At 34.0% G+C, this 25883-nt stretch overlaps 1 protein-coding gene across 1 annotated transcript in view; it reads left to right on the forward strand.

Moving 5' to 3' along the window:
• Nucleotides 1-25883, forward strand: part of LOC149802750 (uncharacterized) — a 248263-nt gene that overhangs the window by 70304 nt on the left and 152076 nt on the right. The window contains exons 10-20 of the mRNA XM_089953826.1: nt 1762-1960; nt 9779-9954; nt 10967-11141; nt 11644-11859; nt 14588-14758; nt 15544-15729; nt 16208-16375; nt 17718-17846; nt 22006-22200; nt 23421-23597; nt 25616-25813. Coding sequence (XP_089809952.1) covers nt 1762-1960; nt 9779-9954; nt 10967-11141; nt 11644-11859; nt 14588-14758; nt 15544-15729; nt 16208-16375; nt 17718-17846; nt 22006-22200; nt 23421-23597; nt 25616-25813 — 1990 coding nt within the window. The remainder of the gene's footprint in view (nt 1-1761; nt 1961-9778; nt 9955-10966; nt 11142-11643; nt 11860-14587; nt 14759-15543; nt 15730-16207; nt 16376-17717; nt 17847-22005; nt 22201-23420; nt 23598-25615; nt 25814-25883) is intronic.

Genomic DNA, 25883 nt, shown 5'->3' on the forward strand with positions numbered 1-25883 from the left:
TCGAGTCCGAGGCCAATAACAGTTTAAGCTATCTGAGGCGTGTAATTTTTGTATTGTTGTAATAATTTAATTACTGATTAAATATTGAAAAATTCAGGCAAATAATTTCTGATTTATCTTTAAATAATCTTTATTTTTCAAGTAAAACATGTAAGTAATTTATGCCAGAAAATAATGCAGTTTTATTACTTATTAATAGTCTTCTTTCATTCATTTTGTATTTTTTCTGGTTATGTTACGGCCACCATATAATGGTTGAAAGAAAGTTAAAAACTTGTTCTGGTTATGCTGTGGTAAACATCTTTTTATGTTCTTTAAGTCTTCAATCCATACTCATCCAAGTAAGGTGTCTGATTTTATTGTGGTTAACAGTGCATCACGTTAATGGTGATGGCAGTTGATGTTGCTTTTCTGGTTTGTTTTTGCAAATTTACTTTTATCTAAGGAAGGAATTATACTCTAAGACTTCCTTTTTGGTAATATTCTGGCAAATAATGTAATTGGGTGTCATTTGCTAGAAAATAAAGAAACATGTTTGCCACTGGTGGTTATAGTAGGTTTGCCTTTGGCTAATACTTGTGGCAATGGATTTTTTTAGAAGCTTGGTTACTGTTAATTTGTGGTTAATTTGCAGTGACTAAAGCATTTCATTAAGGGTAATAATATTATGTCAGTGCTACAAGCCATTATTGATTCTTTTTTCAATATATGTAACACTTTTGCCAGTTTTTCTGTTCATCCATTCATCTTAATTCATCCTGTTTTTTCCTTGGCAAAACTACAATGCCTTTTCAGAGATCTTGGAAATTGGATTGTACATGTTAGACGGTGGCATAGATATACCTTTGGCTCTTTGTAATTCTTTATTTTCAATACTTTTAATGCTTTTGTCAATTTGTTCAACCCTTGATAATTATAGTACTTATCCAGAGCATAACCACAAAACCTGTTTAAGATACATGTTAAACCAATATTGAAGCAGTGCCTTTTCAAAATATTATATTCATCTATTTATCTCTTCATCGATCATTTCATCATTCAAAGTTTTAGTTACTGTAACAAACTTAGGATGCCTATCACTTTTCTTTATACTTTGTAAATATGAACTTCTTCAGCAAATCCGTTTTCTCCTTGTATATATTTTGACATGGTGGGGGCCAGGGATGGCTCTGTCTTGTTGAACATACTGATCAAAGCATGGTGTGTTATCCTTTTCATGAGCTTTAATTAGTAAATATGTCATGTGTAATATCTTATTGATGGATTGAGATAAATGTTGTATTTTTGTGTTCTAATGTAAAATGCTTTGGGATGCATCAACTTTGTAATCAAGAGGTGGCAAGTATAATGTATGTATGCAATTTTAACTTTGTTTTATAAATTTGAGATGACACCAAAAATGGCTGCTATAAAAGAGTTGTGGAAACATTCTTGTATGAAATAAGTCTATTTAGTACTTATTCCAAGCATAAAATTAAATGTGCAGTTTATCTTGATATATTTTGTGTGTTTTTCAGGGCATTCAGTTATGTGACACACTGAGTTTTATTATGAACTTCTCCTTATTTTGACTATTTTACTTGATATAATCAGAATGAAATTGTTTATTGGAAACAATTCAATTAATGTGTATTAACAAGGGAAGGAAAGTTTGGTTTCAAATGAAAAACCATTGCCTTCATTTGGTCATTGTTTTTCAATTATGGTTCTGTCTTGCTTTGTCTAACCTAAATGAAATGTCCCTATTATAACCCTGGCTAGATCATGAAACTGGACCTGAAGGGAAATGATGCCATCTTTTTCTATGATGGTGATTCATCCTCAGCCTCCATGCTGGCCAAACTGTGTGAGAGTTGTGACAACCCAGGTATCGTCTTCTCCACCTGTGATAAGCTGTACATCGTCATGAAAAGTGGAATGGGATCGAAGGGATCAGGCTTCAATTTCTCAATGATACAAGGTATTTTCATAAACAAAATGTGCCTTTAAATACATTGTAATTTAACTGATTAAATATAGTTTGAGTAACACACAGTGCATCCTTCTCTGGCTCTTTGTTGGGTCCCTCTTTGTCTGCTAATTGGTTGCTCTGCCAGACATGATGTCATTGCAGCCAATATATGTTAATAAGCTAGTAACTAAATTTAGATATGTTGTCATGTGAACCAGTCAGATGACCGCTTTGGAGCACGTGATCAAACATTATGTCAGTTGTTTGAGGCATTAATTTAGCAACTGGGATGTCTGTAGAGATGCTTGCTTTTCAGTGTTGATGCTGCATTTAACTTAAATTATCTGTGGAAAGAACCACCCGCCTCCCCTCCATCCACATCATTTATTTGGGGCATTACCTGCATAGCATACTGTTCCAGTTTTGTTTTCGGGTACCATTGCCCAAGTTCATGCATTCACACTTTGCTTGAACCCCAGTTTTGTCAGTACGTGATGTGTGTTTTCATGGCAATCCTCGGGAATAGACTTATCAAGTTTTAGTTATCCTTGTCCCATATACCTCATATCAGCCCCTTGCAGCTCCACATACAGGTGTCAGACATTAAATTATCTTCACAACCCTACAAACTCCCCAGAGTCTCTCTTCCTGAGGTATTCCTATGGAATAAAGGGCCATTGCCAAGTTTCATGCATTCACAACTTGGCTTTTGAACCCCAATTTTTGTCAGTACTTAAATGTACTCAACTATTATGTCCATATATACTTCATACCTGCTACCTGTGGTGCATGTATGGAGTATTGGCTGATGTTTGTTATCATGGCATCCTCAGAATCAGACTTGTCAAGTTTCGGTTGTCAATGTTCCTATATACCTCGTATCAGCCCCTTGCAGCTCCACATACAGGTGTCAGACACACTTCACAACCCTACAAACTCCCACAAGTCTCTCTTCCTGAGGCATTCCTATAGAACAAACAATTCACAGCTCGACTGGTGCAGTGTGCTGTGACAGATCTTGCCCCCATCACGCCAAAGATTATTTTATATGTACAGTAAAGTGTCTGTTGAACCTATGTATTGTGTGATATTTGAACTGATATTTAATTCTCAAAACTGCCCCCAGTGTAACTGGGCTTCCTATACAGCCTACCATATTAAGGCCCATTTTAATACTAATCAGATATCATTATTCTGGCCGCCTTCAGCAATGTTATGAATTAATAACTAATGTGTAAACTAATCCATGACCACAAGCCACAGCTTAGGAGTGTATAGTTGAATATGCCAGAGGGATTTGTGTGAAAGTTTTTTCCATGAGAGATGAAGACTATGTACTTCATCCATAGGTCTTTTGTAAATTTTTATTACTTGAATTACTTGAAAGCTGTATTTTCTTTCCTTTTCAAATTTAAATATATTTGTACATAACCTTAATTTTTCCTGATTTGACAAATATAATATCATTGGTGGGACGGACATAATGTCAACACACACTCACCCCTTAACATTGTCACAAGTAGTACCATGGGTCTTGAAAAATTTGTCTCAAACAGCCTCTGCATCAATAACATCCATTTCACTGTAGCCTTCAAAGTCACTTTCATCATTACTGTCTCCATCACAGACTTGCTTTATGTCAAATGAAGCACCATGGCTCCAACTTTAGCAAACCTATATTATTTTTTGAGTGACCACTGTCTATGCTTGACCACCCAAGAATAAAGTTCAGACTAAATACTCTTGAGAAAGGTGGTAACATTCTCCACTGTTCAGCATTGGCTGTTGTTATATATATTTAATTTGCATTGTTTGTTAGTATTTTTATATTTCATTATAATGCTATGGATAACTGTATTTTGGACTTGTATAAAATCAAGTTAATTTTCTAGCTGACCTGAATCATTGATGTTGGTTTTGTAAAAAACATGTTTATCTCATGCTGAATCCATAACATTGGAAATTGCCCATGAAAATGGGGTTCACCTGCTGTTTACTACATTCTATATTATAATTTAGAAACAGACCTTCTAATTATAACCAAGATTTTATCTTGTAAATATTTGATCACTTCCAGAATGAAATTCTCTTGTAGTAATATGTTATTTTTAGAAAATGTTAATTGTGACCTGAGGTAAAGCAGAGTACTTTATAATCTTATTTTTCTAAAAATTATTCATTCATGCTTTAAGATCTGAGCAGAATCAATTGTATTACTGTTATGTCCATTATTTTATTTTGGCTGGAATTTATTTATTCAAATTATTTAATTCAAGTAATTCTTCCCTGGAAATACAAAGTACTCAAAAATAACATTCTTGGAGATAGAGAGACATGGATTCACAGTGAAATTCAAATAAGGATATAATATTGGATTGTATTATTGAGATTCAACAAAGGACTTGGCATATCACTACAACACATGCCACCACAGGCACATCAACACTTCCAGTGTTGGATATATATTGGAATATCACTAAATTTCATTTAGAACTTTAAATATTAGGACTTGTGTTGAAAATTCTAGGATTATTTGGGATTTAATTCACAATACCATAAGTTCGTTTTACATTTTTTACATTGTATTCTAGGGAAATAAATTATTTATTGATTGTTACAATATTTGTTGGTTTTCACTCATCTCTGTTCCTTTGTTTAAGACCATAGAGTCATGATTCAGACTGTATTAACAGTTGATGTAATTCTGCTTAAAAGCACTGATTATTCCCTAATTTTGTGCCTGGATTAAAAAATGTATTTTTAAGGAGACATTCCACTTTGATGTTTCTGTCACTCTTATGCATGAATGAGCAGCAGGTGGGTGGACTGACAGGTATCTACTAGCAGTAGAGCATTGTCCTCTCTAGAACACAAGTGGTTTTATGACAGCCAAGACAAATGTCTTGCAAAACCACTCCATATTTATAGAACAGTTGTGGTCTTTCAAAGATTTCCTGTATTTCTCAATATAAATGGAAGGCTCATATGATAAAAACAATGTGGAGATATTTATTTGCCAATATATAATAACTTCATTTTGTGAATGCTAGTTTTGTTCACACAAAACAAAATTATTATTATTTCTTTGCTTTGCTTGAAGTTCTCCTCCTTATGCATGTCATCCTTGGTAACCAGAGTTTTGTCTAACATTATTCAGTAACTGAGAACAGCCTCATCACAGTTGTAATCTTGGTCTTCTAGATATCCTGTGTGGGTGAGTATCTATTGGAGTTGGTTGGGATAATTGCATGCTGCCTCCTGATTTGCTGAGCATATCTCTCCCATCAAAAAATTCTGTTTTATTCCATGACAGCACTGGCATTACCAAAACCATACATGGATTGCAATAAATTTATAATCGTAAACGATAGTTTTCGCTATTTTCTCTACCTCAACTTTAAGAGACTGGAACACCTTGTTGACAGTACTGTGTAAACCAGGTGTACCCAACATAATCTGATCCCATATCATTTGCAGTCTATGCCCATTTCCATCTAACTGCATCATCAGAATTAACATGAAGTGAGTAATTCTGAAATTTCTGCCCATTCTTGAGCTAACCTCAGAGTGTTGGCTCTCCAAGTACAAGTCCATTACAAGCTTTCAATCTCACTTCTCCATTATGAGCTTTATCTATGATTCTAAGCTTTTTATTCACCAAGTACAACTTTCACCTGGTTTTCTTATATTTATGATCACATGTGTAAATGATTAGGATAAGTTCTCAATATAATATACATGATTTAATATTAATTTTGGAAACAATGTTAATATGTTCAAATCAAATAAATTTATTTTGAAACAATATAGTGACCACAGGAGCTAATGCAGGTAGAACTTTTATGCCTTTGAACTTTTTTCATTTTACCTCCCTTGCTTGATTTGATACAAAAAATGTAATGTGATAAACCAAAGCAGATCTATTTTAATAGAATGATAAATGCAACAAACACTTTCCTAAAGTGTAGATCAAAACATATCCAGTACTTAGAGTCCCAGAGAAGTGTTTTGGGGTATCGAGTTGATGGATGATTAACTCTACATTTGAATAAAAGAAAAGATGCCACAATTATACTGATTACATTAAAACAAAATTATAAAAAAGAAGAAAAAAACTAATTTCACCTGACTTAACCGCTTAATTTCTGTTTACTTCTTACAGTATTACTACCTGTTAGCATTTAGCAGCACTTTTCAGTGACCTCTCTTTTACCACAGTTATTTATTGAGACAATATTTGTTCCTAGAAAATCTAACAGAATATGTGATTTTTTATTAAAATTATGAATTCCATAATTTTGATTTTAAATTTCTGGACACTGACTGCCATTGTCAATGGAAAAACAAGCAATATATCTGGGTTTCAAGCACTGGTTCTGATCATGATTTTTGTCACATTCAAGACATGGGAACCATTCCTGACCCCACATTTTAAGTGGGTTTGCAAGTCATTGGGTGTTAGTTATTTAGGAGATGTGCACTGATAATGTCTAGTTGGACCTAAATGAAAATGTCACTGGCTAGACATATATCTAGTTATCACTAGGCAACCTTGAAAATCTTGTAGATACTACTCAACATATATGGATTGTTATATTAGCATGATTTTTTTAAACTAGAGACTTCTTGTGATATCTAGTTTTTTCAAAGTGAAAATGCTACTGGTTTGACATCTAATATGGCCACTATTTGTTTCTAAGTGAAAATGGTACTGGTCTGACATCCAGTATGGCCACTAATTTAACCATCTTAAACATCTTGTTATTGCAGCTCTTGAACGATACTCATAATTGCAAGGGGTTTTCACTGAAAACTTATTAAGACATCTAATTGGTCTTAAATAAAAAATTTGCTGTAATGACACGCATATAGCTCCATATTGGCAATTTTAAAAATCTTAACATTACTTCTCCAAGATTGAAAGTCATTAGAATACAAATTAGGATTTAAAAAAATAATAAGTAATATGCACAAAAGAGACATAAAAAGAAAAAGAATATTGTATGTTATTAGAGACCAGAATCAACTGCACACATGGCAGAAATAGGAATCACTTTTCTGATAGTGTTTTGTTGTAGGTATCAGTGTCAAGGTTTTTCATTTAGTTCTCTGGCACTTGATGGGTGTGCTCATCTATGACTAAACTATTCACCTTGGGCAACGGTACATTATAGTGTTTTTATGATCAAGTGATTATGTCACGTATTTGCAGTTTGTTTAGTTTCAGTGACACTGTTGCACGCATAGTCATAAAACATGATGGCTTTGTGTTCAGCTTTGAGGGTTTTATCCACTTTGGGCAAAAATAGATCACAATGACCTACTTTTCAAGCTTCACTGATTATGTTACATATTTGCATTTAGTTCAGTTTGTTGGACAATTTTCCAAATACACTCAACAAATTTGAATGGTTAATTTATATTAAGAATATTATTTGCTTTTCTTGGTGACTATGCAACATTTTTAGCTTTTTTGGTCCAAGACAAGGAGAGGATATAGGTCCATAATCTATATTATGTTTGTTTCAGTATAAATTTGTTATTGCATACTCCTCCTAAACAACTTGGAGGTTTTCCATGAAACTTTGCACACATACACACAAACATTCATCCCATGGTGAATGTAGTTGGTACTAAATGAAAATAGTACTGCTCAGATATCCAGTATGTCCGTCATAGCAGATATCCAGTATGTCCGTCATAGCAGATGTCCAGTATGTCCGTCATAGCAGTCATCTTGATAATCTTGTTTCTCGTACTTCTCTTGAACAAGAAGTCTTGTAGTTTTCATGACTTTGGATGATGTCTAGTTGGTCCTCATTGGAAATGGTGGTAATTTGACATCCTGTTTTGGTCATATCAACATAGTGTTTTCAATAAATAACTTCTTATGGTATCTAGGTTGTCCTAAATTAAATTATGCAGATCTGATGACCAATATGGGCATTCATAGTGACCATCTTGAAAATCTTGTAATCACTGCTTCTCCTGAACAAAAAGTAATCTTGCCATGGGGTTCACCAGAAGATGCCTTGTTATGTCTAGTGGGTCCTAATGAAAAGGTGCTGCTTGAACATCCAATAGGGCAGCTATTTTAAAAAAATACTTTGACAAATCCTCCATTTACAGTGGTGGTACCAAATGAAAATGGTGCGTATCTGACATCCAGTATGGCTGCCACAATAGCCAGCTTGAAAATAATGCTATCACTACTTCTTTTGAATAAATGATTATATCAGCATGAAGTTTCCACGAAAAGACCTTTTATGATGTCTAGTTGGTCATAATTGAAAATTGGTCTGATCTGATTTTCACTATTACAGTCACAATGGCCATCTTGAAAGTCTTGTTACCACTGCTTCAAGATGGCTGGCCATATTGACATTGTGCTTTCGCCATAAGATTTGTCATGATGTCTAGATGGTCTTAAAGGAAATGATGCTAATCTGATGATATCCAATATGAACACCATGGCAGCCATCTTGAAAAACTTGTTATTGTTACTCCTTCAAAATGAAAACTCATATCAACATGTGATTTCCAGCACAAAACTTATGAGGTCCTGATAATCCTAAATGAGTATGGTTCCAATCTGGCATCCAATATGGCCACCACTATGACAGCAGCTAATTTGAAAATATTTTTATCGCTGAAGAATGTTTAAGATGGTTTTGATACTCAGCAGTTAAAAGGAAGAAATGGTCTTGTCTTGAATTCCTGGAAATTCTTTTTGGCTTATAAAGTGTTAGTCACTCTGAAGAACTCCTGTTGAATTATGCTATGCCAGAGCAGGCAAGACTCATCATTTTGTGGAATTCTTGTAACGAGGTACAATGGAGGGTACTACTCACACATGAGGTACAATGGAGGGTACTACTCACACATGAGGTGCAATGGAGGGTACTACTCACCATGGTACAATGGAGGGCACTACTCACACATGAGGTACAGTGGAGGGTACTACTCGCACATGAGGTGCAATGGAGGGTACTACTCACACATGAGGTACAGTGGAGGGTACTACTCACCACAGGTAAAACTAGCTAAATTTGACCGTGTCTTCATGCTCTTACAGCTTTGCAAGGCGGTTGGTGGATTGGGAAAGGAAGCATATTCAGCAGTTAATGCATTCTCAAGACTTGGAGATGTGAAATAATTTTAAATAGTTTCTGCACATGCTATATTAATGTAGGATTTTTAAATTTTACATAGTTAAAATAAAGACATTTTAAGTTGCTCTTTAATCAGATTTATAGAAACTGGTCATGGTGATAGTCTATCATAGTGACATTAAGATGATAAGATAAGAGTTATTGCCAACCTGGATGTTACTTCCAGTTGCAGACTGCTCTGCTGTAGTGGTTAGAGCATCTGTTAAGATGTGGGAGGTCCCAGGTTTGAACCCTAGCCAAGTCATACCAAGGACTTATAAAAATGGTACTAACAGCTGCCACACTAAGTACTCCTCAGTAAGAGGTTGGTGTTAGGACTAGTTGGCCTGGTGTCAGGATAATGTGACTGGGTGGGACATCATGTACCATGACATTAAGATGATGGAGGTCCTAGGTTATTCAGCCCTCATTAGAGTAATGTGGATTTACAGTATTAGGTTACACTGCATCTTTTTTTTTGGCTGTTCGATTGAAAATGCACCAAATGAAAAGCACAAAATAATGGAACATCACTCAGAATCATTTATTCTGATAACTAGATTACAGCTTATCTGATGCTGCAGGTATCATCTCTGAAGGAGATTAGTTTCAAGAAAAAATGGAATAGCTCATCTCAAATATGGTGCTAAACTGCAGTTAACATTTCTTTGCACAGGTTGCAATATACAAATGACAGACAATTATGGGGTGTTCTTTTCCCCTGGATATGGAATGGTGAATTATGCAAATGGCCAGACCTGTACCTGGACCATTCAGACTACACCAGAGTTGCCAATCCTTGTTTACTTTGAAGATGGAGCTGAAATTGAAGATGATGTGGATATTTTACAGGTAGGTCCAATCTTACCTGGAGGAGTCCTATTAGATTTTCATGTTGTCTGTTTAGTTAGTAATAGCATCATTTGAATTGTTTTATTTTGAGCAGTTAGAGAAATTACATGGATATTACATTCTATATTTTTCCATGATGGGAGGTTACACTGGCATTAAGGAATTGTATAATTATTTTCAACTTTTTCTTTTAGAATTAGTGCATATAGAATTTTGTTGGCTTTGTTACATTTTGATATCTTTACATTTATGGTCTTGACCTCTGCAAATGGTGCTGAAGAAGAGAATAATACGATGACATTTCTGCCAAGTGCTTCCTATCTCTTATAGGTGCTAGTCAGTTGTTTTTTGAAGTTTGCAATGCATTCCTAACCAGTCAAATTGATTACAAGGGCTTTAATGCTGTTCTGTTGTTTTGTGTTCTCTGTGTTTATTTTACTTTATATCAGTCTTACTAATATCCCAGAGTTTTTTTCAACCTGGATAATACTTCCAGTTTCACACTGCTCTGGTGGCCTAGTGGTAAGAGTGTCTGCCTTGGATGTACATGGTGGGTCGCAGGTTTGAACTCTGACTGAGTCATACCAAAGACTTATATAAATGGTACTAGCAGCTGCCTCGCTAAGTACTCAGCATTAAGTGGTTAGTGGTATAAAGACTGGTTGGCTTGGTGTCAGGATAATGCGACTGGGTGGGACATCATGCTGCATGTCTTTGGCATGAAACCCAGTACTAGACATCACTATAAACTGCCTCACTGACAACATAGCGATATGACTGAAAAATTGTTTAAGCATCATTAAAAATCCAAGACACATGCACACACATGCATACACGCACACACACACACACACACACACACACACACAGATTTGCACCAGTAGGTCCAAATCAAACTTTACACAGATGTTCTTAATGCATAAATAAGATCCAAAACATCTGGCTGAACAAGTCTTTAGAGTGATTTGAAAGATGAAACTTAAATCATGGACAAAATGTGATTTTTTTATAGGTATTTACCAATGCAACAAATGAAGTCAGTGGTGTAGCAGAACATCCTCCCAAAGGGTTTAGGACCAGTGATCTACAGCATCGGAAATTTGTCTCCAGCAATGGAAAAGTTCTCATCAAGTTTATAACAAATCCAATTACCAACAAAAAGGGATTCAGGGCCTTTTATTCTCAAGGTAGGGACAAGAGAAGAATTTGGCACTCGACTGAATGAAAAGAATCTACATTGACTCTCATGGTGGTCCTATAAATTAAAGGACATTGTTGACATTCTTCCTGGTTAATTTTGCATAGTTTCAAATTTTGCATGAGTACAATCTTTCATCTCATGTTTTTCTGAGAAACAAATTAAGACTATTTAGACAGTGCATAAAATACACTGCACTTTGAATGATTGAGGCTCATATTTTTGTAAATGGTGGCATTATTTTATTTTGTTGCTCACTTTTGTCAGACTTAACAAGTTTTCAGTTTAGGTTAAGTGTAACAGTCATCAGCTTTGCTACAGTATGATGCATACCAAATCATCTGCCAAATAAATAAAGAGTGGCATCAGTATCATTCATGTGTATAAATTACCAATTTGGAAAAAATTAATTTACATTTTAATGAATAAAAAGTCTTTGAATTTTAATGATTTTAAATGCATTAATAGGGTTATATGTTTGTCTTTTAAAGATTGTCCTGACCCACAATTCAGCAATGGCACATCAGTCATACCTGTTGCCACTAACTACCCAGCAGGGTCATCCCACCGGTACAAAGATGAAGTTGATGTGATGTGTACAACTGGATACAGGTTCTACCAGGAATCCTTACCTGCTCAGGCAACTGTTAGACTGAAATGTCTCTATAAAGGCATATTTGACCGGCATCAAGTTCCCAACTGTCGACGTGAGTCCTTATTGACTTCACATGGATATATACACCTCTTCCTCAATAATTCATGCACAGTGGGGTCCACAAACATTGACCACACTATAAGGAAGGGTGCAAGTTATTGATGGACCTGCAAAAAATTGTAAAATCTGCTTAAACATTGAGAAAACTGTGAAGAGGGAGTTAGGGAACTGGGTTGTGTAATGACTAAATCCTCATCTTACAATCACATCAATAATAATTGTTAATAACACACTTTTCCTAATGTAGTTGTTTGTTATTCGGTATAAATAACATTTAGTTTTAAAATGTCCAACATGTGAAAGATCTTTCCAACTGGTTTCAACAAGCATCACATGTACGTGAAACTATCTGTGTATTACGTCACTGCTTTTCGTTTTGTTGATTAGTTCCCAAAGTTGTATTTTATAGCATCAAGCCAAATCAGGAGTCTGATAGTAGGGAACTAGAATAATTGTTGATACAACACAAACAAGATTCCTTTATTTTCAAAAGCAAGCGACATTTGTTTCATTAAACAATCGTCTATGTCAAAACTCAATTTATTATTTGTTCAATAAGGAAATTATTGATGTCATGATTTCATTGGAAATAATAGTGAAACTTCTTATCATCCTTGAGGATATATGTTAGTGCCAGTTCCGGTATTCTCTGAAACTCGCTTGCCCACAATGGTCAGTATCTGTGAAACCAAGCTCCTTTACGAAGCATTCTTTTAGCTTGGTTGCCTTGCTATCTTTGATCACAGTTATGAATGAATCAGTTAATTTTAGGCAGTTTATGTTATATACACAACAATATTTTTAACAGTGTTCGATTAATCCTTGAAGTTAGTTCAACCTACATAGTTACTAGATTTTAAGGTTGTAAGATTTGCATGCCGTTTAACTTATAGAAGACATAATTAACGTGATAATACAAAGGAGGCCAGCTTTTAATTCAATGCAACACTACAACAAAAAAATACTTCTGCAAATCAGTTATCAAAATACAGTCGGAACTTAATTAGGTTCTCCGAGAAATGCTTGCAGACATAGCTGTTATAGTAGATTGATACATTTTACGTTTAAATACACATTGCATTTATGATGATTACAATTGAAAGGAACTAAAAGATAGAATTAAAACACAAATTTCACTTAACAAAACTTATTTAATTGGTTGCTGTTGTTGTAGTAGATTTTAATGCCATTTTTCAGCACACGCTAGGCTATACATGGCAACCAGTATTAATGGTGGAGGAAGGACCTGGAAAAACCCCGGGAAGAACCACCGTCATACGAGAAGCTGCTGGCAAGCTTTCTCACATACCCATATTGACTGAATCCGAGACTCGAACCCATGCAGGCAGAGGTGACATGTCAGTGATCCATAAAGGAGAGCACGTTAGACCACTCGGCCACTTGAGGCCCCTATTTAATTGGTATTTAAGTATTAATGTACTTCCTACACTAGGCATAAGTGACATTTTCATTGATCAAAATCTGCTTGAATATTTTTGATCATGGTGTACTAAGAATGTCTTTTGGAAAGAAAATGTAACCACTTATATGATGTCTTATTAAAAACTGATAATTTCAAAATGTTGATTAAAATTTTGAGGTTCTATCTACCGTTTTTGACTATAAAACAAGCGATATATCAGCATTTCAGTTACCAATTTTGTTCTCAATTTTCTTCAAGTTTTAAGAAATAGTAATTAGTTTTTTGTTGTTGTATTTTCTGGTTTAAAAAAATGGGATCCATGCCTGATCCTGCTTTATGAGCGGGTTCGCAAGTTATCAGGGTTCTAGTTATTGAGGGAGTGGTGTAATGTAAAACAGTAAAATTAACCACCGGAACATAATTGGTTTGCTCGACAGATACAAGACATAGAAAACTTTCATCATCAGACTGCTTTCTGTATTTTGTAGTAACCAAAATTTGATATTTATGGGAAACTAGTGCTTGCTTCATTATACTTCACATAAATATGAGTTTTAGTTTTTCAACTGACTTATTCTCTCATTTCTATGTTTATTATTTCCTTTGTATCTTTTAAGTATTACAGACATTCTTACAGATATTTATAGCAGCCATACATTTTTTTTACTCAGGGCATGTTACTTATCCTGTATCTCAGTATTCTTTCTGTAAGAAGAAAACAGTAAAATATTTACCAGCTTTATTATGCTAACAAAATTCCTTATTCCAGCTTGTATGAAATCTTATTTTCTTTGTTAGTCTTGCTGAGCATTTTGAAACAACATCCAATGGTGCATGTCAAGTGTATAATTAATAAAAACAACATCCAATGGTGCATGTCAAGTGTATCATGTAATAAAAACAACATCCAATGGTGCATGTCAAGTGTATCATGTAATAAAAACAACATCCAATGGTGTATGTCAAGTGTATCATGTAATAAAAACAACTGTATTAGAAGACTATAAAGAAGTAAGAATAATTGAAAATACAAAGCAATCTTGTGTCCTCAAACACAGTTGATTTGAACACACATAATTGCTTAAACAGTTGTTTAACATCCATCAGACTGACTCTTAAATTCATTAAAACTTGCTGAAATGAACTACTGCTCACTCCCAATGATTAACTCGGATCCTTGGATATTGAAGTTATGATTTCAATTTCTTTTTATAATTTCTTTTGTTTTACATATCTTAGTGAGATTACCTTTCATGTATTCTTATTTTTATTTTCTGTTGTTTTCTTTTGGTTACAGCATACTATTGTGGAGAGCCGCCAGCTGTTCAATTTGGTTACATCTTAGGAATCGATGGCGTAACTTTCCAATCCAAAGCTAACTACTCTTGCTACCCTGGTTACTCATTCCAGAATAAATCCCAGATTACATGTCAGGATGGGGGATGGGAAACTGCCCCAATATGTGTTGGTAAGTACAACATTAAATACCAACAATCATTACAAAACTGATGGCAAAATGTAATTTTACCTTTCTTTCCATGATTTACAAGTTTTCTTTTTGCTGTGGAGAAAAAGATCACTGTTCAGTTTTAAAAACTTAAGTCATATCTGTATAATTGACTGTCTGTGTATGTTTTTTGATGTGTTAAAATATTAAGCACAAAGTCAGATGCAGTCCAGAAAAGCACATTGTTCATGATTTAAACTTAATAATATTGATTTCATAATCTGATGGTCAGATGAAATAAAGGAAACATTAGTGATAATAAGAATTTTTTAATGGAGCTCTGTAAATGCTAGAATGATCAAAGCAGATGATTGTATGCATCTCTATGTACCATATCCTTACAGCAAAAAGAACATCATTGTGACCCTCATTTCACATGTTGCTGTCTTAGGTTAACATTTTACATTTAGCTATATATATATATATATATACCTAACAGTGTTTGCCATAAATGATAAAATATTTTTGTTCAGTTACTATCATTGTGTCTGATCATAAGCAAATCATATCATGCTCCTTGCTTTCTCAGATATTAAGAGTTTTGCATCGACTTGACAAAAACACTAAACCATGACTTGACATTGATTGTAAGTCATCATGTGAGTACAGCCATGTGTCATACCTCATGTCAATTTCGTCCGTATACACATACGTTCACAATACCCATTTATTTGCCTTCTGCTTAGAGCCAGATATTTATCATGGAATTAATCACATTATTTCATATGAATAATTGCTACCTGCAGCTGCCAAGTGCACAGCAAGGGCACTTAACATTGCCAGTGGTACTGGTACTCTAAGGAAGGGAGATGGCACTACTGTTGGGACCATTATTGACTATGTATGTAATGCTGGCTACCAGATCCAGGGTTCCTCCATTCTTTTGTGTGGACCAAATGGAAATTGGTCAAGTGCTACACCCACATGTATCAGTAAGTAAGATTTTAATTTAGAAGTAAATTATGTCCTGAAGGTTTCATGTAGGGAAAAATATCGCTTAATCAAAATTTTTACATGATCGAAGGTAGTCACATTATCTGTGAACAGGGTGTATTAAGCTGAGGCACTTCTTATGGAATAAAACATTTAGTTAGGAAATTCCACAAGTTTTTTTTTCTGATGGACAGTTGTAAGCCCCATTTCCACTATTGTTGTTAAAAGTGAAAATTTCTCTCTTATTGTGGTACTGCTTCATGCTATGGTATAAGTCATGGAATAGAGAGTAAATTGTGAATCACAGAGTATATCATATGGTTTTAAATAGGAAACTTGATTCTGCCATTTGAAGATGCATGTAAACTGAGGTCTGTTACTGAAATAAATCTTAAACCTGATGATAAATATTAATAATGATAGATAAGCTGGACTAAAGCAATGTAAAACAATAAACAACCGATTTTATTGTTCCAGAACTGAACTGTCCACTTCCAAGGGTGAAGAATGGCAACTTCACTGTTACATCATTTCCTCAGCTGGGAGACACAAGAACATTACAGTGTGGTTCTGGATACAGGGCAAATATGACCACCTTCATCTGCACAGAAAATCGGACTTTGAATGCTGTTCCTCTTTGTCAAAGTAAGCTTCTGTCCTACCTTGTGATTCAGAGTTACTTCCACAAGTTCTGTATATCCAATGGATGTTGTTAGTGAGGCAGACAAAACCTCCCCGTCCAAATGTTTGTTAGCTTTGATCCCAAATATATTTTAAAAAATCAGAGTTGCTAGTGGTAATAGTGTAATTGAGGACATTTTCTTTACAAATGTCCATGGGATAGATGTAATAGACCATTCTGAATTTTGCACAACTATTCCAGATTTTGTTTTAAAGTTTACACATTATATTGATGAAATATAGGAAGTCAAAATCTTTGAACAAGAGTTTTCTATGTAGACACCAGTGGTGAGAAAAGTACACTAATAAAATTATAATAGACTGGTTTAAAAATGTCACAGGTTTCTGAATGAAAATCCCAATAATGTACATATAATAACGAATCAGTTGTTTAGGTACCTCATAGGTGACAAAACGATGGTTAAAATGATGGGAAAAGAAAAATGCAACTAATTCATGAGAAAAGTTAAGGTGTTTAATAATGTTTTTGCTAAAAGTGTAGGAATTCAGTGTGGTGGAATTGGAGAAATGACAGCAATATTTACTCTCATTGGATCTTATAGTGACCAATTGTGTATGGGTATGTAGAGGTTAGCAAGAAGTATTACCATGAAAAGAAACTAGTACATGAATATAGACAACATAATTAGGGTGTGGACATTTTTTTAAAATTAAATATTGAGGACAGTAATTTACTGCACAGAAGTAGACAATCACTCATCACCAACAATATAAATACATGTACGTTTTGCATTTAAAACAATGTCCTAACTTTAGGACCAGTATCATAAGGCGTTTTGTACCATTTTTAATCTTATTTTAATCTGGATTATAGCAAATGTTGAGGACAAAATAGCTAAAATAATATTTAAGTCTATTGTTTAATAAGTTTTATTATTTTTGTTAAAGGAGTTTTTAGACGTGTTTTTGAAAAGATGCATCATTTTATTATTAACAAAAAGATATGACTCAGATTGTTAAAACTACTTAAAAGATATACACACACACATTAACTATTAAAAAAAAAATGTTCCATTATACTGGAAGACTATCCAATCCATATTAGAGATTAATTAAACATAAAATTTCATCTTTTGCTATTTCTGTCTCAATTTTTGTGAGAGTATTTAATGTATTGGCAGTCACCATTTGTAGTTTTATTAATTATAATTCTAGAAACAAAAGACGGATTGAATCCTTCAATATTTTGAAATATGTTGAATTGTATAATTGCTCAAAATGGTTGTAATGAGTTCAGTAACATTATGAAATTGGTGTCTCAAGTTATCCATTTTAATTTATACAGATATAGATGAGTGTAGAGAGGGGACCCATGGATGCAGGTCACCAGCTGCTTGCCATGACACAGATGGGTTGTATTACTGCACCTGTCCCAATGGATATTATCTTGATACTGACAGAAAAACTTGTCTTGGTAAGCTTTAGCTTGTGTGTTGAAAATACTTTGAGCAGCATTATGCAGTAGTTGTTGTTCTGGGTTTGACATAGACAAGTAACCAATAACAGATAAACTGTGGACAGTGGTGTGTATAAACTAGGCACTACATCTGATTTCTCTCAGTTTAGGTTCAGCCCAGGTATAATTCTTAACAGTCTTAGTCTGTAGTTGTTCCTTGATTGAAGAGCGTTTCAAGATGGAAAAGTCTGCTGTATTCAGTTTTCTCACACAACAGAAAACAGATATAATGATTTGGATTGAGGGTAGCAGTGGCTGCCTTTGACAACAGTGGACATTTTTAACAGTTTTGGGATTGAGAGTGCTGTGACTTGCTATGTCCAATGTAAAATTCACAGTGTCTGACCTGATGAGAAGATGCAGTTAAGAGAGTGCAGCTGTATCAAAACCCATGACCCGTAACAAGAAGTAAAATGTGACTATGTGCCAAACAGACTTCAGTGTAGGAGCACAATATTACTGGTATAGGAAAATAGTGTTTGGCCTTGATGTGACAAAGATAAATGATGTAGTCAATCAAAATCATTTGAAATACCTAGAAGACATTGTGATACCTTTCTCCTACTGTTCTTTTTTTCTCCAACTACTTAAATGTTGCCTGTAATATGTCTTTACTAAATATCAACTGTTGCATTGTTACAACATTTTTCCATTGAATAAAACATTTTAACACTTTCACCTTATAAACATTTAAACACTGGCATTTTTAAAATCAGATTCTTTAATAAATTTAAGCAAATTTTTAATATCTTTGATAGTCTGATGGATTAAAAATACCCAACTATAGGATAATGAATTTACTGCATATTTGTTTTGCAAAAGGAAAATTAACAGAAAAAATGTAAGACTGATTGTATAACAGCAATATCTGATAATTTCAGTATCTGATAATTTGTCAGTATAAGACTGATTGTATAATAGCAATATTTGATAATTTCAGTATAAGACTGATTGTATAATACCAATATTTGATACTTACAGTACAAGACTGATTGTATAATAGCAAAATCTGATAATTTCAGTATAAGACTGATTGTATAATAGAATATTTGATAATTTCAGTATAAGACTGACTGTATAATAGCAATCTCTGATAATTTCAGTATAAGACTGATTGTATAATAGCAATGTCTGATAATTTCACTCTAAGACTGATTGTATAATACCAATATTTGATAATTTCAGTATAAGACTGATCGTATAATACCAATATTTGATAATTTCAGTACAAGACTGATTGTATAATAGCAATATTTGATAATTTCATTATAAGACTGATTGTATAATAGCAATATCTGATATTTTCAGTATAAGACTTATAGAATAATGAGAATTTATACCAGACTTGAGTAAATAGTGCAGAACGAATTTTTGTGTTCCCCAGTAAAACTTAATTCTGAGGTCCCTCTCAATATAATTTTGCATGTTTGATGGAAATTTAGGCCCACATTGGGCTTTTTCCCCTCCTCTCCTTTACTTGCAAGGTTTCCTTGGATAGCTGCTGTGCCACAGATTTGACTGCATTTTCAGAGCAAATGGTAATAATTACTAGGTACAGGTTCCATGGAGATTATTTAGCATTTCTGAAAATATAAGGAAAAAAATGTTAGGAAGAAAATGATTTACCAACCATTTCCTGAAGTCGTTTTTAGATCTACAGGTCATATACCAGAAGAGCTTTTGAGATAACCAGTTGTCTGTCTCCTATCAGTCTGTTAGCGTACATTATTTTTATTGCTACTCCCCTTGAACTACTTGGAGGATTGCCATGAAACTTTACACTTTGCATTCATATCCTATTTTAGTTGGTCCTGAATGAAATTGGTGCAGCTTGGACATCCAATATGGGCACCACATTTGAACATCTTTTATGTCTCAGCTTCTCCTGAATTAATGGGTACATCAGCATTGGGATTTTACTAAAAGACTTCTTATGATATCTAGTCGTTCCTAAAAAAACTAGGCTGATCTGATATTCATTATGACCATGATGGTATACCTCATCCACATCTTGTTATTGCTTCTCTTTCTGAATAAAAAGTCATATTGAAACCAGAAGACTTATTATGATGTCAGTTGCTCTTAAATTAAAATAGAGCTGTTCAGACATCGAATATGAATGCCAGTCTGACATTCACTATGATGATCATTTTGAAAATCTTGTTAACACTACTTCTCCTGAATGGATGGTCATGTTCATATGGGAATTTTATGTCTGGTTGTTTCAAAATGAAAATGGTGCTGATATTAACATCCAGTATGTGGCTACAGCAGCAGATTTTAAAATCTTGTTATTGCTGAGAAATGTAAGAGATGGTTTCAACACAGTCAGCAGTTAAGACGAAGAGATGACCTTGTCTTGAATATCTAGTAATTCTTTTTGGCTATTAGAATATCAGGCATTTTGAGGGACTCTTGTTGATTCTTTCTGCATGAGGGGCCCTGAGCAGCTGAGTGGTATAAGGCCGTCACCTGTACAGATCACTGACTTGTCACCTTTATCCATGTAGTTTTGAGTCTTGGGTTCGGCTAATGCAGAAATGTGAGAAAGCCTGCCAATAGCTTCCTGTGGGTTGGTTTTTTCTTTGCCAGATATAATGGCTGACCTGTATAACCTGTCATGTGCTTAAAATTGGTGTTAATCTCACAACAGCAACAACAACAATTCTTTGAATGATGATTGGCTACTGGATGATTACTTGAGCTATCAGAATCTCTCTTTATGGGAGGAACAATCCTGTTAAGTATACCATATTGGACCATCCCACTAGCCACCATGTTCCTGTGTTCAGCACTGCTTAACATAACATATACTTTTGTTTTCATGCATGCTTTTATTATGATGTGCTTTAGCTATGATGTATACTTCTGTTCTGTGAGGTAAACATTGACCATTTTTGGTGTTAAAATCCATAGTTTTTGTTCTAGTTTACTGAGTCTTTCAGTTTCACACAAGATTAAGACTACTAAAATTTTTAAACACTAATGAGAAAAGTGTATACAAAAAATGTTTGGAGTCTGATATTTATGGTCTGATAGGTAACATATTTGTAATTAAAGCAAAAACTGCTGATAATACCTCAATTACCAATACTTTACACAAGGCCAAAATGACTTTAATTGTTAATCCCATTCAACTTAAACCTTTGAAGTTCTGGTTGTACTATTTTAATGTTTAGTTTCTCAGAATAATACATGTATAGGACAGTTATAATTTTGAAATGCTCTTTAGCAGTATAACATTACCAGATATAAATAAAAAGTCATTATAATGTATTTGTATGCTTTAATTACCTTACATGTATAGGGCAGTTATAATTTTTAAATGTGTCTTTAGCGGTATAACATTACCAGATAGAAATAAAAAGTCAATATAATGTATTTGTATGCTTTAATTACCTTACATGTATAGGACAGTTATAATTTTTAAATGTGTCTTTAGCAGTATAACATTATCAGATAGAAATAGAAAGTCAATATAATGTATTTGTATGCTTTAATTACCTTACATGTATAGGACAGTTATAATTTTTAAATGTGTCTTTAGTGGTATAACATTACCAGATAGAAATGAAAAGTCAATATAATGTATTTGTATGCTTTAATTACCTTACATGTATAGGGCAGTTATAATTTTTAAATGTGTCTTTAGCGGTATAACATTACCAGATAGAAATAAAAAGTCAATATAATGTATTTGTATGCTTTAATTACCTTACATGTATAGGACAGTTATAATTTTTAAATGTGTCTTTAGTGGTATAACATTACCAGATAGAAATAAAAAGTCAATATAATGTATTTGTTGCTTTAATTACCTTTATGACCTTTGTGGAATCCTAATCAGTTTATGAACATGGACATGTAGCACACAAAGTGACAGAGAGCCAGAATTTTTCAGCTTTTTAATCAGCTTCCTTCAGCATCATATGATTTAACTTCACAAGTTTTAGTTTTAAATTTAAAGCACTGTTACTGTTGTTTGATTGTCACTTGAGGTAATAACCATGTAAGTCCAGTCATAGTAATTATCAGTCACAGTACCTAGTTAGTATCTGAGTAGAATGCAGAAAGTTTCATTTCTTACTTACCTGGATTATCTTGTATGCTTTTGTAGATATCAAGGAATGTGATGTGAAGAATGGATATTGTGATGAGGTGTGTAATGAGCAATTTGGCAGCTATTTCTGCACCTGTCCAAAAGATGGCTACACCCTCTTTACTGCAGACGGGACTGCCAACTACACCATCCCTACCTCAGAAAGTGGCACATTGAACACAGATACATTTTATCTAGACCACACCTGTGTCAGTAAGTATGATTTCAGGGTTCTGAAGTTGATGGACTTCCACACCAGTTAAAAACACATTACACTTTGATTGTTATGCATGTTGTGGTTGTCCAAGCATAATATTGAGCTGTAGCAAGGATGCATCTGGAGTTCATTTTGGCATAACTTTGATTTGTTTGTGATTGCTTGGCACATAATCTTTGACCTATGAACATAGTTAGCAGCACAAAAAAAGATTTTGATTGCATTGTTTGTTTTTTTGTTAAAATTAATTGATATTTTAAAAATGCTCCGAAAATCTTAACTTTTGGGAAATTCTTCAATTTAAAAGAACCTGTTCAAGAAGTCAGAACTTACCATATCATCCTTAGATTGTCTGGTATATACAACTCCCCATTGTATTTTGGATATATGACTTTGGTAACATGCTACTCTTCATGATGAAACCAAAAATAAATGATCAGCTACAGTGTTAAGTGTTGACCCTTGAAGCTTCATGGAATACTATCTTTGCAGTTCATGAGTGAGCAACAATTTAAAATTTATCAAAAGCTACTTTTACCAAGTTTTTGAGGATATCAGGTGATATTTCTTTTGGAATTGAATTGAGAAAATTTATATTGTTAATATTGTGATATTCTTCATTGCTTATCCACACTGGAGATTTACTTATTTTCTGGGTACATGTATTTCATGTCGCATTTAATATGTGTACATTTGCCTGCCTTAATATAAAACTAACGAGAGGAGGGTCCACATGCCACTTGACACACTTAAAGACAAACCTAGAGGCAACACTGCTTATATTTCAATGAGGAAGACTAAAAAACTCATCAAAAAACATTGTTCATAAGGATGCATTCTTTAATGAAATCAATTTTAACTGTACAGCTTAAAATAAGCTGATCATTGCAATAAGAAATAATTGATATGACATCACCTCCACCTTAGTGTATGTATACAACAGTGGTAGGGGCATAGTGTTGACCTTGTCAGTACATTCATCTGTCTATTTGTCACACCTAAAGTTCTGCACCTTTGTCCTTTCAGAGATTGTTGAGGAATATCAAGAATATTCCTGTAAATGTAGTTGAAGTGATCTTCACATCATCATTTTTTCCATAGCACATTCTTTATTCATTCATCAGCAGAACAAAGAAGAATCAAGGTATAAATAATATAAAATAATCTCCCCCGCATTTGCTGCATGGCATAATGTTTGAATCAATTATTTTTGCAGGGGTCAGTTGTCCAAAGCCACCTGAGATAGCAAATGGTACTTTGCTAACAAATCGACAGCTTAATCATTATGGAGATGTGATAGAGTACCAATGCAAACTTGGCTACATACCCAGAAGGGCAATTCTTCGCTGTGACAGAACTGGCCAGTGGTCTCCATCTCCACCCACATGTCAAAGTAAGTAAATTGTATTATGGTCTAGTGATTTTACAATAGTAGTTTTGCAAAAAGAACCACAGAAACTAATTTATTGTGGCTGTCCATGACTTCATGTTTATACATGCATTTTCACAAGTGCAACATGCTGCATCTGTGCTTACATTTTTTAATAGAAAGTTGTGACTTCAGACTTGGGTCTGCAAGAGATGGTTTGTAGATGATCACAATAGTCCTCGAATTTGAATCCACCCCAGAGGGCATGGTTTATTGATGGAGGTGGATATTGGTTTATAACTAACTGATTTTTTCTGGTTTTTTTGTTTCATTTTGACTGGTCTATGTCAGAAATATGGGTTTTGATGAAAACAAATATTTCTCATTTTTATACTCCTACAACAAGTGGAACATATGATGTTATGATATTGTTCATCCAGCCAGGCTTCTGTTACCAATTTTGTTTCTGCACAGTAACCTGAGTTTTCTGCCATCTATTGTTACAAGACTCTGTGGATGGCTTGTAATTGGGTTAAGAAGTAACCCTATTAATTTTAGGGTCAAAAGGTCAAAGTTCAAGATCACTGTGACTGACAGAAGAAAAATGATTTCCATACATTGATTCACATTGTCTACAATTTAAAGTTATTAAAATTTATGGCTGGCTTGCACCCTGGGTAAGGTAGAACCCTACTGATTTGAGGTCAAAGCTCAAGGTCACTGACTGTAAGAATAAAACTCGTTAGATAATATTCAAAAAAAAAGAGACATGTCCCTTACCTATAAGGACATAATAACTATACATAGAATACCTGGAATCCCTCAAAGCCCAAGATCGTCATTGTTAAATTTCCAATAGGGAAACCAAAAGGATGATTTTGAAACTGAAAAAGGAAATTGTGGAAAACACTTGTGAAAATTCAAAATGATGTGACCTGTGCATGTATTGGATTGATGAACAGACTATATCTTTCCCAATAGAGTCAGTCAGCCTGGTTCTACAAATAATTGCATGTGTGAAAAAACAGTGGGACAGAGTAAAGAATCTAAGGCATGAGACAGTACTATAAAATTTGTAATAGTATAAGAATCAATTGCATACATGAAGTTTTTGCAGCAAAGTATTCTAACCTTTAACTAACTGAATGGTCATTCATGAACATTTATCATAGGTTTAAACAGCAGTGATTTAACTATTTATGTTTTATTAACTCAATTGTCTAAGCAAGATTTTATCAAAATCAACCCATGTGTCTGCTTTTGAACTAAACACTGATAATTGATCAAGGGTAGTTTGTCTTACTTAAATGTCAAAATCCAGTTGGAACAGTGATGGTGGGTTATTAGTCTGTAGATTACATGTTGAAGATTTTGCAGTGTAGATGCATTGTGGTTATATTGCTTGAAACCATTGTGATGAGCATGCAAGTCAATGCTCACTTCCTTAGGGATTATTCTGCTATTTTCAAAACTGGACCCTGGGGTTTGAATTAAAATGGTGCAGATATGACCACCAACAATTTCACACTGACAGTTGGAAATTTGTATGCATAAACATGTAGAATTAAGAAGCTTATAATTTTTTACACACTGGCAGTTCTAAAACATGTACAAAGAAAGAGTCTTCAATATTTAAATAATTTTGTAGTCTAAGTTACTTTGATGTTTTAGATCAATTGCTACACTGTTATAGTAATTTTTCTCCTGATGTCAGTATGGTAAAAGTCATAGATTTTTTTAAAGAATTGATTTAGAAGTTTTTACACTCAAATTGGGGTAAAATGAAAATTTGTTGGTGTGGAGACTGGGTCTGAATTTTGGCCACAAAACAGGCCAGTAAAAGGTGCTGTTATTATAGTCGCCTCTTTAAGTTGGACATAATTATGGTTATGGTGTAGTCCATCTGTTTTTCTGTTTACATTTACTTGTTTTTTATTTTAAAAGTTACTAAGATTCATTTTGAATGATTGCTTTAATTAAATTCTATGCTTTATGAATCTTTAATGATGTTATTATTTTTTTGTTTTGCTTTCTTTGCATAGGAGCAACATGTCCTTCAGATAGTCCAGGCACTCTAAACAACCCAGCTGTCTACTCATCAGGGCCGTATGACTATGGAAATCAGCTGACATTACAGTGTAATGTGCCAGGAAGAGGCATGTTCAACAAGACACGCCAGTGTCTGTACAACAGGGATAGTGATAACTACACCCTGTATGGAAATCAATATGAATGTGGAGGTAAGAAAAGTGATTCATTTAATTTGAGATTCAGTGAAAATTGTCATCACAGTTTTGGGAAATAATTAGA

Source organism: Sinohyriopsis cumingii, chromosome 3, assembly GCF_028554795.1.
Source record: "Sinohyriopsis cumingii isolate HCF-2022 chromosome 3, ASM2855479v2, whole genome shotgun sequence".
NCBI lineage: Eukaryota > Metazoa > Mollusca > Bivalvia > Unionida > Unionidae > Sinohyriopsis > Sinohyriopsis cumingii.